This window comes from Quercus robur, chromosome 2, assembly GCF_932294415.1.
Source record: "Quercus robur chromosome 2, dhQueRobu3.1, whole genome shotgun sequence".
Classification (NCBI taxonomy): Eukaryota; Viridiplantae; Streptophyta; class Magnoliopsida; order Fagales; family Fagaceae; genus Quercus; species Quercus robur.
This window is the reverse complement of record NC_065535.1, coordinates 49,699,527-49,713,650: the sequence shown is the minus strand read 5'-3', so window position 1 is coordinate 49,713,650 and position 14,124 is coordinate 49,699,527. Positions and strand designations below refer to the sequence as shown.

General features: G+C 30.6%; 1 protein-coding gene and 1 long non-coding RNA gene across 4 annotated transcripts; one reads left to right on the top strand and one right to left on the bottom strand.

Moving 5' to 3' along the window:
• Nucleotides 1-956: 956 nt before the first annotated feature.
• LOC126700011 (uncharacterized) lies at nucleotides 957-1,475 on the bottom strand. Its single transcript, XM_050397991.1, has one exon. It carries the CDS (start codon nucleotides 1,473-1,475, stop codon nucleotides 957-959), a length of 519 nt encoding a protein of 172 aa, XP_050253948.1.
• A 1,252-nt stretch (nucleotides 1,476-2,727) lies between these two features.
• Nucleotides 2,728-10,297, top strand: LOC126713861 (uncharacterized). 3 transcript variants are annotated; one of them, XR_007651467.1, is made up of 3 exons: nucleotides 2,761-3,020; nucleotides 8,935-9,097; nucleotides 9,921-10,297. It is a non-coding gene; the product is annotated as an uncharacterized LOC126713861 (long non-coding RNA). The 3 variants fall into 3 exon arrangements; XR_007651466.1 differs by having other exon boundaries at nucleotides 2,765-3,020; nucleotides 8,935-9,020; XR_007651465.1 differs by lacking the exon at nucleotides 8,935-9,097 and having other exon boundaries at nucleotides 2,728-3,020.
• The last annotated feature ends 3,827 nt before the right edge of the window (nucleotides 10,298-14,124 follow it).

The window sequence follows — 14,124 nt, the reverse complement described above, 5'->3', positions numbered from 1 at the left end:
GATGTCGATCAAAAATTATGCAAATGCATACGTTAGGTATCACGTGGCCAATTGTATCTCTGAGGCATTGTAAAAACCACCTCCAATTGGACCCTGACTCATAATCCACAACAGCAAAGGCGAGAGGGAATACCTTATTGTTAGCGTTAGTTGCCATTGCGACCAACAACTTTCCCTAATATTTACCATACAGATGGGTCTTATCAATATTGATAACTGGCTTGCAATATTTGAATCCGTCAATACTTGGACCGAAAGACCAAAACACATAATGCAAAAATATGATGTCATCTTCACCGATGGGTGTGGTACGATAGAACACCTAGGTAGTCGGATCCTGATCAATATACGCCATTAGCAACTTTTGCAACCTTTGGTAAGACCCTTCCCAATTCCCAAACATCTTCCCAATCGTCTTTAGTTTCGCATCCCATACCTTGTAGTAAGAAGGCTTATGGCTCTGATATTTCGACTCTATCATAGATATGAGATGCTTAATTGTGATAGTGTGATCCTCACATAACTTCTAAAAGATGTCTAATGCAATAAAATTATAAGTCATCATTCTAACATCATTTCGCACCCCAATTGGTATACACGTGTAAGGACCCATATACACGGTGACCATCCATAGTCCGTGGAGATTAGGCTTCATGACTGCACAGACATACCACTTGCATGACTCATCCATGCATTTCGCACAAAGTTTTTTCTTCGTCGACCTATTGATCATAAAATGTTTGATTTCCTTGAGGGCACAAATTGTTAATACACGCTGCACCTCCACTTTATTGGCAAAAGTCAACCCTTTACACAAATTCATCCCTTCTCTCCAAGTAGACACAAATGGAATCTCAATATGTGAAGGATCAACCATATTTTCCCAAATATTTGCAGAAAATGACAAGGCAAGAGGTGCGTAGGCAGGGATTGTGTCCGTAATTTTTGGACACTAATTACATTGTCTCATCAGGTTTACTACCATCCAATGTCTCATCATCATCAATGTCCCTCTCAAAGTCCCCTCGTTCAATCCTCTCTTCAAACTCATCTCTATCGACAAAATCTTCACCGTTAATGGCAATAGTCTCATCAACATAGTCGTCGTCATCATCGTCATCCTCATTCTCATCCTCATCATCGTCATCATCATCATCATCATCATCGGCATGAACATCATCATGCTCTACATGTGTAGAATACTCATATTCAGCATCCGGAACTGTAACCTGTAAACTTGTGGTTGTTTGTTGGATTTCCTCGATACCAACTTCTGCACATGACTCCAACTGTATGTATAACTTAATACCATTTACTTTAGATATTCTTTCCAACTTGTCAAACATCATCTTTACATGTTTGTCTGTTTCTATCGCCATATACTTGTAATTAATCCGGTTCTTCAGGACTTCATGTGGCATACAATAAGTAATTTGTATGTTGTGTACAACAGGATTCACACACAATTCTTCCATAACTATCATCTTCAATTCATCAAGGGTCTTCAACCTACGATCAATTTAGGTATAATACAACTTTATACCCGGCCCTTCAAATGGCAATCCCTTGTTTGCATTGGCATTCTTAAGCGAACCACCGTGGTATAGGATTATATCAATTTCAGGCATTGTGAACCTGTTAGAGTCAAGTTACTATGTTAGTTAAAAAATATTTTATCTAGTCAAAAGTACAAATTCCAATTCATTCAAAGGGTATGAATTTCATTACACATTTCATACCCAAATCATTTTTCCGTCATGCTGAGACTACCCATTCCATACCCAATACAACCAAAAAAAAAACAAAAAGCCAAAATCCTTGTAAAAGTATACAACATTTTATCTAATTACATATCCATTTCATACCCAATACAGAAAAGCCATTTCATTACACATTCAAAGGGCATGAATTACATACTTATTTCATTTTAATTCATTGGAAGGGAGTAAGTCACTCATTTCATTACATACCCATTTCATACCTATTCATTACATTCATTCACTACCCATTTCATACCCAAAACAATGATGAATAAAGTCAAAAAACTTGTAAGATCATGATAAAAATAAGAACCTAGAAATGATGAATAAAATTTTGATAACAAAAACCATGCAAATAAATACTCAAAAAATTAACACTAACAAAACAAAGTTCTATAATTCACAATATTGGTATCTTAACTAAGTTATGTTAACTATCTACAAAATAAATAGTCAAACTCTTTAACCCACACCCATAGACAACTAATACCCAACTACAATGACAATCAAATAAAAAAACCCTTACCTGAGATATGAATTTGTTGAGAGGGAAGAGTAGTGAGAAAGGCAATGTGGTGAGAGAGAGTGAGAGGCAATGTGGTGTGAGAGTTATGGGTGACTGAGAGTTAGTGAGGCTGAGTGTATGGGTGAGAGTTAGTGAGGTTGAGTGTATCTGTGTTTATAAAATTTTGTAGAATGTGTGTTTAAAATTTTTCTCAGCAAAACTTGAGTCTATAAGACTCGAGTTCTACGCATATTTTAATTAAATATCGAGTCTTAAAGACTCGGTTTTTGCTATGTAGAAATCGAGTCTTTAAGACTCGAGATCTATATGGACATTTTAAGCCAAGTCAGCAAGTGCACAGCAAGTGCAAAGCGAGTTTCTAAAACTCGATTTTTATTTAGATCTCGAGTTTCTAAAACTCGAGATGCTATTTTTCATAATCCTTTCAAACGTTGGCTAACTTACTATATAGAACCCCCTTACATTGTTACTCTGCAAATTCCCTCTTAGTTTGAAACCTGTTACCGGTAATCTAGGTCAGTATGTAAAAGCCAGAAACATAAACGAAAAACAAGTGGGTCTCTCTCAACTTCATATCCTCTCTCTCTCTCTCTCGTGTGCTCCTTCCCTTAAAAAAACTTAGATTGCTTCTTCTCCCATGTCCGCCAATTTCTTCACTTCACCCCATCGGCGTCCCTCATTTACTCACCGTTGAGGGTTTCTTAAAGGATCAAATTGTTTTGATTTTGTTTAAGGTAAGTATCAAGCAAATCCCTAATTTCTCTATCATTGTTTTGTTCCCCTTGAAAGAATTTTGGAATTTCGCTCTTAAATTTCATTTCACTGTAACGTTGGCACACTTTTGCGCTGGTGAGGTACCAATTTTGTTCTTTCTTATAAGTGGCACATAAAGTATTTGTTGAAATGCTTCTTAGGGATTTAGTTTTTCCAAAACTTGTTGTTATGGCTCTGTGTTTGTTCTGCTCATTGGGGGGTATGGGCTCTTGTTAGTGTGGTGTTGAAATTTTATTTTATTTTATTTTTTTATTTTATTGGTTAGTAGAGGAAAAAGGCAACACCTGTGTATTCAAGTTGGAAGGTTTTTATAAAGAAATAAATTTTTTCTTTTATGCCCTAGGGAGGACACGGGTATAGAGTTGCTATTTCTTTGTTTCTATTTCATTTCTTTTCTATGTGATGTACATCTAAGCTGTGATTCTGTAGCTGTTGCAGCATCTTGGAATCAAATTTTGAGTGTTTTCTAGTTTTAAAGTTTGAGAGATTTTGTGTTGCATTTTGGCTAGTACAGAATTTGTTTTTTTTGTACTTTTGCTTGCTATTTGTCTTGTTTTGAGAATAGCATCTCAGGTTGTTTTTGGTGTCTATGCTAATAAAATTTTCTGATTTATCAATTTTTTTTTAAGAGATTGTAGAAGAAAATAACGAAATTTTTTTAAACATCCTGTAATTTTATATTGACATATTGAATCAGTCAATAGCATTTTCGGATGGCTAACTAGGGTAAAACGGACTGCTACTTTTGATGCTAGTGCTTACTTAATGCAAGGTTTTCTTTATGACTGTCTCACTAGGTAAATTGAGTTGTATCATATTCATATCTTCATATCAACAGATGCTTATTTTATTTCTTGAAAATTTGTTCATATGAAATAAAGAGAGCAGGATCCCTGGGCAAATGTTGTTGAGAACATTTCTAATGTCATTAGTAATATTTTGTGCTTAGTCCAACGAGTTGATACACAAATCTATATATATCTAAAAGCTGAAGCGTAGCATTTATTGTTACTACGCTCCAGTTGAGCCACATCATCGTCCACCTCATTATCATTTTCTTTCCAATTTTCCTATAATTGTTTTTAACATTTACTTTTTATTTTATTTTAATATTTACACTTTTTCCACACTTTCTCCACCCTTATCTTTTCATCTCCCCACTACCTTCTACATAAATATTATTCTTATTCTTTTCATCTCCCCACTACCCTCCACATAAATATTTTCTTCTTCTTTCTCTTCATCTTCCTTTATTTTGTCTCTTCTTATTCACATTCTCTTACTATAAATTTGTAACTATCTATTCCATTCTATGCATGGCTTTCTCTCACAAAAAAGAGGTTCTCTCTCTCTCTCAATTTTTCGATGAATTTTTTTATACATTCTTCTATTTATGCCAAATTACTAATCTTTGGGAATCCTTTCTTTTTTTTTTTTTCTTTTTTTTTTTCTACACTAGAATCATTATGCTCATTTTCTCACTTAATTTAATCCGGTAGTTTGCCAGAATTCAAAAAAAGGTTCTCTCTCTTTCTCTCTCAATTTTTTGATGAATTTTTTATACATTCTTCTATTTATGCCAAATTACTAATCTTTGGGATTTTTTTTTCTACACTAGAATCATTATTCTTATTTTCTCCTTAATTTGATTGGGTAGTCCGGAATTCAAGTAAAACCAGACAATAAGGAATTTTATGGCATTGGAGAACGCCTGAATATATACTAGCCAAAAGTTGAAAGTCAGCAAATTAGTGGAGCTATGATTAAGCTTTAAACGGGATTGATGGTATTGCCAATGTTCTTTAATTAGCATCCTTATTTCTATTTCTCTATATATGTTTCCTAGAATTAGTATTAGTCTCATTTTTATTTTCTCTATTATATTCTAGGTAGACCAAGAGTTCATTAAAACTCCACATTGGTTAATGCCATTTAGATTTGTTTTTTAAATTGTTTTTTTTTCTCTTTAATTGTTAAATGTTATCCTATTTTTGTTCATTCTTATAACTCTAATTAATGTTGATGGTTTTTTTTTTTTTTTGGTTAGTTAAGGTTGATGGTTCTTTCTTACAAAGGAAAGAAGAAATTGAAAACAATTGAATTCCATATAAATCTGTACCTAAAGGGGACAAGAGCCTTTGTTTATTTGATTAGAGACAATATATTAAAGGGGCATATCCTTTGGTCATTGCATTGCATTTCTTAGAGGTTAATGGATAAAGCTTGTCATTATAGGAAAACATTTGGGGTGGATATCATTTTAATATTTTTTTTTTGTGTATTTCATTGATATTTTTTAAGGTGAACCATATTCTTCTAACTTTGTTGTAGTGTGTTACATTTGCTTAATATACAACTCATCTCTTATGGAATAAGGAAATTACCGTAATAATAAAAAATCATCACAAAATTACAAGGTTGACTTAACCAAAATTAAAATAAAACTAAAGAAATAAAAAATAGATTTTATAATAATTTATTAGTCAAAAAATTGGTAGGCATATTCAAATTCCTATTTCCAAGAACAACTAAGTATTAATCCAAACCAAAATTCAATGAAAATTATAAAAGGGAAAGAAAAGACTTTCTAATGGGAAATTAAAAAAACACAATACTAAAACACATATTAAAAAAAAAAAACCATCAATCTTAATTAGAGTTATAAGAAAGAATAAAAATCTTTTATGTGCAATTGTTCTCTTTATTGGTATTTATTGTTATATATTTTATTTTTACTTTTTTTTCTTCTCATCTTATGTTATTCAACAGTTAAATTCAATCACATCTATATATATATATATATTTATTTATTTATTTAATAATTAAACATGGAATATTTTATTTAAATTTGAATCAATAAAATTATCCTTAAAAAATTGTACTCTTTTTTTTTTTTTCATCTACACTTTGTCCAAGCTTTTTCCTTACCTTTATCTTTTCATCTCCCCACTACCTTCTACCTTAATATCACTATTCGTCTCCCCACATCTTCCATATCATTAAATTATTTATATTTTAATTTCTCTCCTTTTTTTATTTAAAAAAAATTAAAATTTTAAAATTTTACTTAAATTCAATAAATAAAAGTGTCCTCATAAAGTGGAGTAATACTAGGGACACACTCATTCTCAAACCCAATACATCAAAGAAAAAATATAATACAAAACAAATGCCAATTGGGAAACACTAAATTAAAAAAAAAATAATAATATAATGAGGATATCAAACCAAATATAATATAAAGAAACTAATAGTTATGGATATACTAACTTAAGGGTAGCAAAATTAAATGAAAAAAAAAAAAAAAAAAAACTACAATGCATATTTAATGCAATAAAATAATCATCAAGTTTTGGAAAACAATAGGTTGCCTATGGAGAGAGAGAGAGAGAGATGGTAAAGAAAAAAAAATCAAATGTCAATTAGTAACTATTAATTGGAAAACAAAGAGGTTGTAAGGAGAAGTAAAAATAAAAAATAAATATAACCAATATGAAGAACATTAAAAACTTTACAGTGCAATAAAATCAACTATTAAATTCACTTAAAAAATTGAATCAATAATCAATAATTAAACACAATCATAGCAATATATTTAAACTTAAAACTAATCAAACTCTAATTCATAACTAAAAGGAGATGTTCTCATGTAATAATAGAAATTACATAAGAAATGAAATTATGATAATAGTAAAAAAAGTTATAAATGAAATTATGAAAAAAAGTGATAAAACTAATTAGCTACTATCATTATGAAGTAGTAGTCTATGATTTTGCACATCTAAAGAAGTGGAATATATAGAGTTTACTTAAGGTATATGTAAAGATTGACATTAAAAAAAAGATATGTAAAGGTTAAAAAAATGTATATTCTATAAATAAATAAAAAGGTATATGTAAGGTTTTTATTAACTTAGAAGAAAATGAAAAATCAATTATTAATAACAGAAACAACAACAACAACAACAACAACAATAATAATAATATAGAGGTAATTACATTCCTCTTTCTTGAGGTTTGAAGAAATGACACTCTACCTCAAACTTGAAAGAAAAAAATATTTTCATCCTTTACATTTGTTTGACCAAACTTTGTTAAATTAATATTAAAATATTGTGTACTAACTTGCAAGTGCTTAAGGTAGGTTCCAAAATTAACCTTAATTTTAAAATTAAATTCTCTTATTTTAAAATTTTAAATTAAAGTGTATTTCAAAATATTAAATGATGTATTTTCCTTTTCTTTTACCAATGAGTTATGGAGAGATTTGTCATTTCAAATGTTTTGGTATTTTATAAATTTGCATTTTAATTCTAAAATTATGAGTAATGTCTTTACTAAACATGGTTAAACATTTATAAACAGATTCTTAAATAAAGTTAAAATATTTTGTTATTAATATAAACAGAATGGGGAGAGTGTTATTACTTATTACCCCAAATATATTTAATAAAATCACCCTAAAAAAAGATTATCTCGCGCAATGCGCGGGTCTGCGACTAGTATATTATAGAACTTGAAAGATACATACTAAAATTTTCTTTTCTTTTCATTTAGTACTCTGAGGTCAAAGCACTAGATGGATGATTTGTATTTTAATTTTAATTAGGCAAGATAACCAAGAATGAAAAAGAAAATTTACAGGAAAATTAGGAGCAATTCTTAACTAGTAAGTTTTTCTTAACTAGTAAGGGATTCTCTTTTGTTTTTGTTTTTGTTTTTTACAAAATTATCGTTTGGCTTTGTTTTATGCCTAGAAGCTACTTGATTATTTCATTAAGTCATTCATGTAATTATATAGTTAATTATTATTTAACCTACTAGTGGACATGTTGATTATTAGCTCTACACATTCCTTTTATTTAAATTTTTATTGTTGAGTTTTCAAAAAAATTATTTGTAAAAGCAAAGTAATGTTGTTTTGTAGAATTTTGTGCACTTGTTGTGAAGCTCTCAATTCCTGATTTTAGTTTAACTTTGGTGTGTGTATAATCTTAGCATTGATCTATATACATTAGATACATAAATATATTTTATTTTAATACTAATTTTTGGAATGCATAGGAGATATTTGTGAAATTGTCTGTTACAAACTTTGAAGTGACGTTAAGCTATTTTTTATGCATGTTGTGCAGTCTTGAGGGTAATTTGTTAGATTGAGAAATGCACCAGGCTGCTCTCTAAATTGGCTAATTCCCTTCACTTCCTACTCACAAAAAATAAGGATCCAATTCAAGGGAGGGATGTATTAGTTTTTGAATTTCTTTTATGTGAGGGAAGTATTATAATGTTTTTGCTTGCCTTTTTCAGTAGCATGTCCTATGGCATTCAAAAACACTATTTTTGACATATAGAACTTCTCCGTGTGCTTATTTGACAGTAAGCTTTGCGTAGCTTACTACATTAAAGTTTATGGCTATAAACTATGTTGAACATTGCACTCTATCTTGTTTAACAGAATTTTATGAAGTGTATTGTAAGAGTAACCTTGGCTAATTTAGTTCCTGCTCTTTTTAGCTAAGCACCTATGACTAAAGGTATGTATTAGATAGCTCATATTGCTATTTAAACAATATAGGTTGGACCTCTCAGGTCCTCTGTATTAGACAGCTCATATTGCTATATTTAAACAATACAGGTCCTCTTTCTTTTTTATGAGAATTACAATGCTAAAGGGTTGCTCTCTTTAGGTGGATACATCATATAGTTGTCAATTGGTAATTCATAACGTGTAGCTTGACCTCTCTTTCACAAAATTCAGAAGTGCCAAAAATTAGTTAGTCTGACTCTTTATAATTGAAATTTTATTTATCTTGCCTTTTTTTTTTTTTTTTTTTTTTTTTGCTGTTGTCCGAAAAATTGAATTGTTTTCAGGTATTGGGAACCTTATTACATTGCATCAGTAGGATTTGGGAACGGTGAAATCAGATGATGAGATGAGATTGAAGGAGAAATAGGAGGTGAGAGCTTGAAAAAATACCGTGTTGATAATGTTCTTAACCAAAGGGAAGCTTTTTTAGTATTTCATTGATTTCAGGTTTGTACTTCCATTACAACATTTTTTTTTTTTTTTGGTCATTTTATTACTAGTAAAAAGAGTAGTGTGCATGAAATTGTCGGATTGTAAGCAATTTGGCACAAGTTAAGCTTGGAGAAAGAACTTAGTTTCCATTACATGCTCATTTCCTTATAATTTATGGGTGTCATCCTTTGTTTCTCTTAGGTAGTTATGAAGAATCTGATTTATAGTTCTAAATTTTGATAAGAGAGTTTTAACAATGATATCATGTATATTTTATTCCAAAGTCTCCAACCCCAATGAAGATGGAATATTATAGATTTATAGGCTTGTATCAATTATCTTTGTAATTAATAGAGAGATGATGAACTCCAGTAGGTTTTTTTTTTTTTAGTAAGCATTAGTTGGTGCCTTTGCAGTACAGTTTTTTTTTTTTTTTTTTTTTTTAAGAAATAGAGCATATATTGATAAGATTTGAATATAAATTTTAAAAATTATCTGAAGGTGTTTGAAACTAATACATTAAACAAATATCAATTTTTCCTTTGGCATCAAAGTTCAAACTTCAAAGAGTGGCAAGAGAGAAATTTCCGATAAGATGGCTTCCTTCTGTTTATAGTGTTGAAATACCTGTCCTTTCTCTTATTTGGTTTGCAGGTTGTAATGCTAAACTTCTCTCATCTTACTTGTCTATGAGAATCCCCATCTGGGATCTTGATGCTAGAACTTTCCTTTTAGTAATTATAATTAAACTATTTTATTTTGATTCATAATGTTGTTATCACCTCCTTGATATTTTCCTCCTTCAGTTCTAATTTAATAATACCATTCTATGAAATAGAGCAAGGACAATCCATTGGGAGTTAATGCAATGAAGTGGTGCTAAAGGACTTGGCTTTGTCATATTGCTGACAAGAAGATAAGCAGTGCTTATGGTCATATTGGGTCTGGAGAGAGCAGTTGCAAATGATGAAAGACTTGTAATTGATAAAGTTGCAAGAAGGGAGTGCTCCTCCCCCCCCCCCCCCCCCCCCCCCCCCCCCCCCCCCCCCCCCTCTTTCTTTGAACTAATAGCTTGTGCAAGCCTTGATTAAAGCTGGGATGAAAACTTTCTTTCATAAGATGAATATTGTAAATACTATTGCAATTTAGCATCCATCAGGCTAATAGATTTTTTAATCTATTTGTTTAATTATTATAAATAAGTTCATAGCATCATTTTTTAGTAAGTAGAGATACTTTAAATCAATGCTTTAAAAAGTTGTTTTTTTTCTTCTCCCAAGTTGATATCTTCTTTGTGTAATTCTGTGTCTATCTTTCTCTCACTCCAGTCTGTGGGTGGGGGTAGTAGCATCCAACTAATTCGCATATTTAATATAAGCTATCAAAACTATGTCTTTTGATAAAAAATATATATACAATAAGCTACCAGAAACTATGGAAAACCAAACAGACATATGATGTATGCAATCTTAGCTATATGTTGTATCTGAATTATGTAATTGACCTAAATATATTAGTTTACACATCTAAACGATGCATGCATAAATGACATTTAAATCATGGGATTTACTATTCTTAGGCAGTTAAGATGATAAATTCTATAGCATGGGAATACTAGGGGACGTTAAGATGATAAATTCCTTAGTAAGCATTAATTAAAAAAAGGTAGGACTAGGGGAAATTTTGTCTAAGACTATCAAATTATAGACACACTTGCTTAGTAGACATTGGTATTTTTATTTGGAACGTTGTTATCATCCAATATGACGCCTTCATGATACCAATGTGACTAAGGAACAATTTGTTTCACTGAAAAATATGATGCTATCCTTGCAATCATTTAAAAAAAAAAAAAAAAAAATCAAACAAACAAACAAAATATCAGCCTAACACAACCAAATTTATTGATTTTGATGCATTATGGTAATTTTCAAAGTTTGTAAGTGTTTTAATCATTTTAAAAGTGTCAAGGATGTGTAAGTCATTTGTGGTGTTTTAAAGCTATTTTGTTCATTTTAAAGTGCTTCTTTATATTAATTTTGGAAGTTTAAAAATCTATTTTAGTCATTTTCAATTTTTAATGTTTTATAGATATTTTAGTTATTTTGAGGTTTCATGGATATTTAGGTACTTTTCAAAATTTTGTGGGGTAATTTTAGTCATTTCTATATGTTAATTAGGCTATTTTAGTCATTCTTGATATTTTGAAACTCATAGGAGATCACTATCATGAGTTTTACTAAAATTGAAGAACAATGACAATTTGAACCACCTATTCCGAAGAGTTACTTGGAGAGGTCGCGTAGCATCTTAAGCTACTCATTAATAATTTTTTTTACCATATTGTTAGTCATGTTAGTCCCCATTAGGTTTTTTTAGATAATTTATCATCTTTTAAATTTCAATAAGTATACAGCAAAATACAACAACATAATGACAAAAGAGAATTTTATAAGTTCCACCGAGACTTTTAGGGGGGGGGGGGGGGGGGAAGCAAGTAGAGTGGTTATATAAAATTTTTGTTGTCAATTTGGTCATGCAAATAAAGGTTTTAGGGGGTATTTTGGTCATTATTAAATTTCAAGGGTCTTTTAGTCATTTTTTAGGTTCTAAGAGTATTTCGGTCATTTTTTTAGATTTTAAGACCATTTCGATCATTTTTTAGGTTTTAAGACCATTTCGGTCATTTTTAAGGTTCTAAGGGTATTTTGATTTTATTTTTATTTTTTTTTTATTTTTATTATTTTTTTTTTTTTTTAGGTTCTAACGGTATTCCAGTAAAATTAGAGGGTTTTGGGGGTATTTTGGTCATTTTCTTGGTTTCGAGGGTATTTTGGTAAATTTTTAATTTTCAAGTGTATTAAAGTCATTTTTTAGGTCCTAAGGATATTTTTGTCACTTTTTAGGTTACAAGGTCATTTTAGTCAATTTCTAGATTTCAAGGTCATTTCGGTCAATTTCTAAGTTTCAAGGTCATATGGTCATTTTTTTTGTCCTAGGGGTATCTTGGTCATTTGCTAGGCTTCATTGTTATTTTGGTCATTTTTTAGGTTTTACGGTAATTTTGGTCTTTTTTTTAAGTTTTAGTGTCATTTGGTCAATTTTTTTTGTTCTAAGGGTATTTTGGTCATTTTAAAGTTTCTTAGTTATTTCAGTCATTTTTTGGGTTTTATAGTAATTTTGGTAAATATTTTTTAAAAAAGTTTTGGGGTAATTCTATCATTTTTTTTAAGGTTCTAAGCGTATTTCAGTCATTTTTTAGGTTTCAAAGGTATGGTAATTGGTGAGAAAAAAAAAAACCATCGAATGTGACAAAAGTATCACCAAATGTGAGAAATCTACGGTCTAATGTGATGTTGGTATTGCCTAATGTGACAATGGAACTATCGAATGTAAGAAAAAGAGAAGGGGACTACCAAATGCGACAAAAGTACAGTCACATATGATCTTGGTACTGCTTAATGTGACAATGGAGCCATCAAATTTGAGAAAAAAAATAAAAGAACCACTATATGTGACAAAAGAACTGTCAAATTTGATATTGGAATTGCACAATGTGATAATGGAACTATCAAATTTGAGAAACAAATAAAGGAATCACTTAATGTAACAAAATAACTGTTAAATGTTATGTTAGAACTACACAATGTGAGGATGGAACCATCAAATGTGAGAAAAAAAAAGTAAGAGAACCACCAAATGTGAGAAAAGAATTGTCACATGTGACGTTGAAATGTTTAATGTGACAAAAGAACTATCAAATTTGATATTGGAACTGTACAATGTGATAATGAAATTGTCAAGTGTGAGAAAAAAAAAACAAGGAAACCACTAAATGTGAGAAAATAACTATCAAATGCGATGTTAGAACTGCACAATGTGAGGATGTAACCGTCAAATGTGAGAAAAGAACTGTCACATGTAATGTTGGAACTGCACAATGTGAGGATGGAACCGTCAAATATGAGAAAAAAAAGTAAGGAAACCACTAAATGTGAGAAAAGAACTGTCACATGTGATGTTGGAATTGCACAATGTGATGATGGAACCATCAAATGTGAGAAAAAAGTAAGGGAACCACCAAATGTAAGAAAAGAACTATCACATGTGATGTTAGAATTGCACAATGTGAGGATGAAACCGTCAAATGTGAGAAAAAAAGTAAGGGAACCACCTAATGTGACAAAAGAATTATCACATGTGACAAAAGAATTATCACATGTGACAAAAATATAGTAGATGCGCTGTTGGTACTACTTAATATGACAATGGAACCATCAAATTTAACAAATAAATAAATAAATAAATAAAGGAACCACTATATATGACAAAAGAACCATCAAATGTGATATTGGAACTGCACAATGTGATAATGAAACCGTCAAATATGAGAAAAAATAAGGGAACCACCAAATGTGAGAAAAGAACTGTTAAATGTGATGTTGGAACTGCACAATATGAAGATGAAACCGTCAAATGTGAGGAAAAAAAATAAGGGAACCACCAAATGTGAAAAAAGAACTGTCACATGTGATGTTGGAACTACACAATGTGAAGATGAAACCGTTAAATGTGAGAAAAAAGCAAGGGAACCACCAAATGTGAAAAAAGAACTATCACATGTGATGTTGGAACTGCACAATGTGAGGATGTAATCGTTAAATGTGAGAAAAAAGTAAGGGAACCACCCAATGTGACAAAAAAACTGTCACATGTGACAAAAATATAGCAGATGTGATGTTGGTATTGCTTAATATAACAATGGAACCATTAAATAGGAGAAAAAAAAAAGTAAAGGAACCACTATATGTGACAAAAGAATTGTCAAATGTGATATTGGTACTGCACAATGTAATAATGGAACAGTCAAATATGAGAAAAAAAAAATTAGGGAACCAGCAAATGTGAGAAAAGAACTATTAAATGTGATGTTGGAACTGCACAATATGATGATGAAACTGTCAAATGTGAGGAAAAAAAAAAAAAAGGAACCACCAAATGTAAGAAAAAATATGTCACATGTGATGTTGAAACTGCACAAT

Excerpts from the sequence above, each read along its gene's own strand:
- LOC126700011 (XM_050397991.1), bottom strand. The coding sequence starts at position 1,475 with ATGGAAGAATTGTGTGTGAATCCTGTTGTACACAACATACAAATTACT.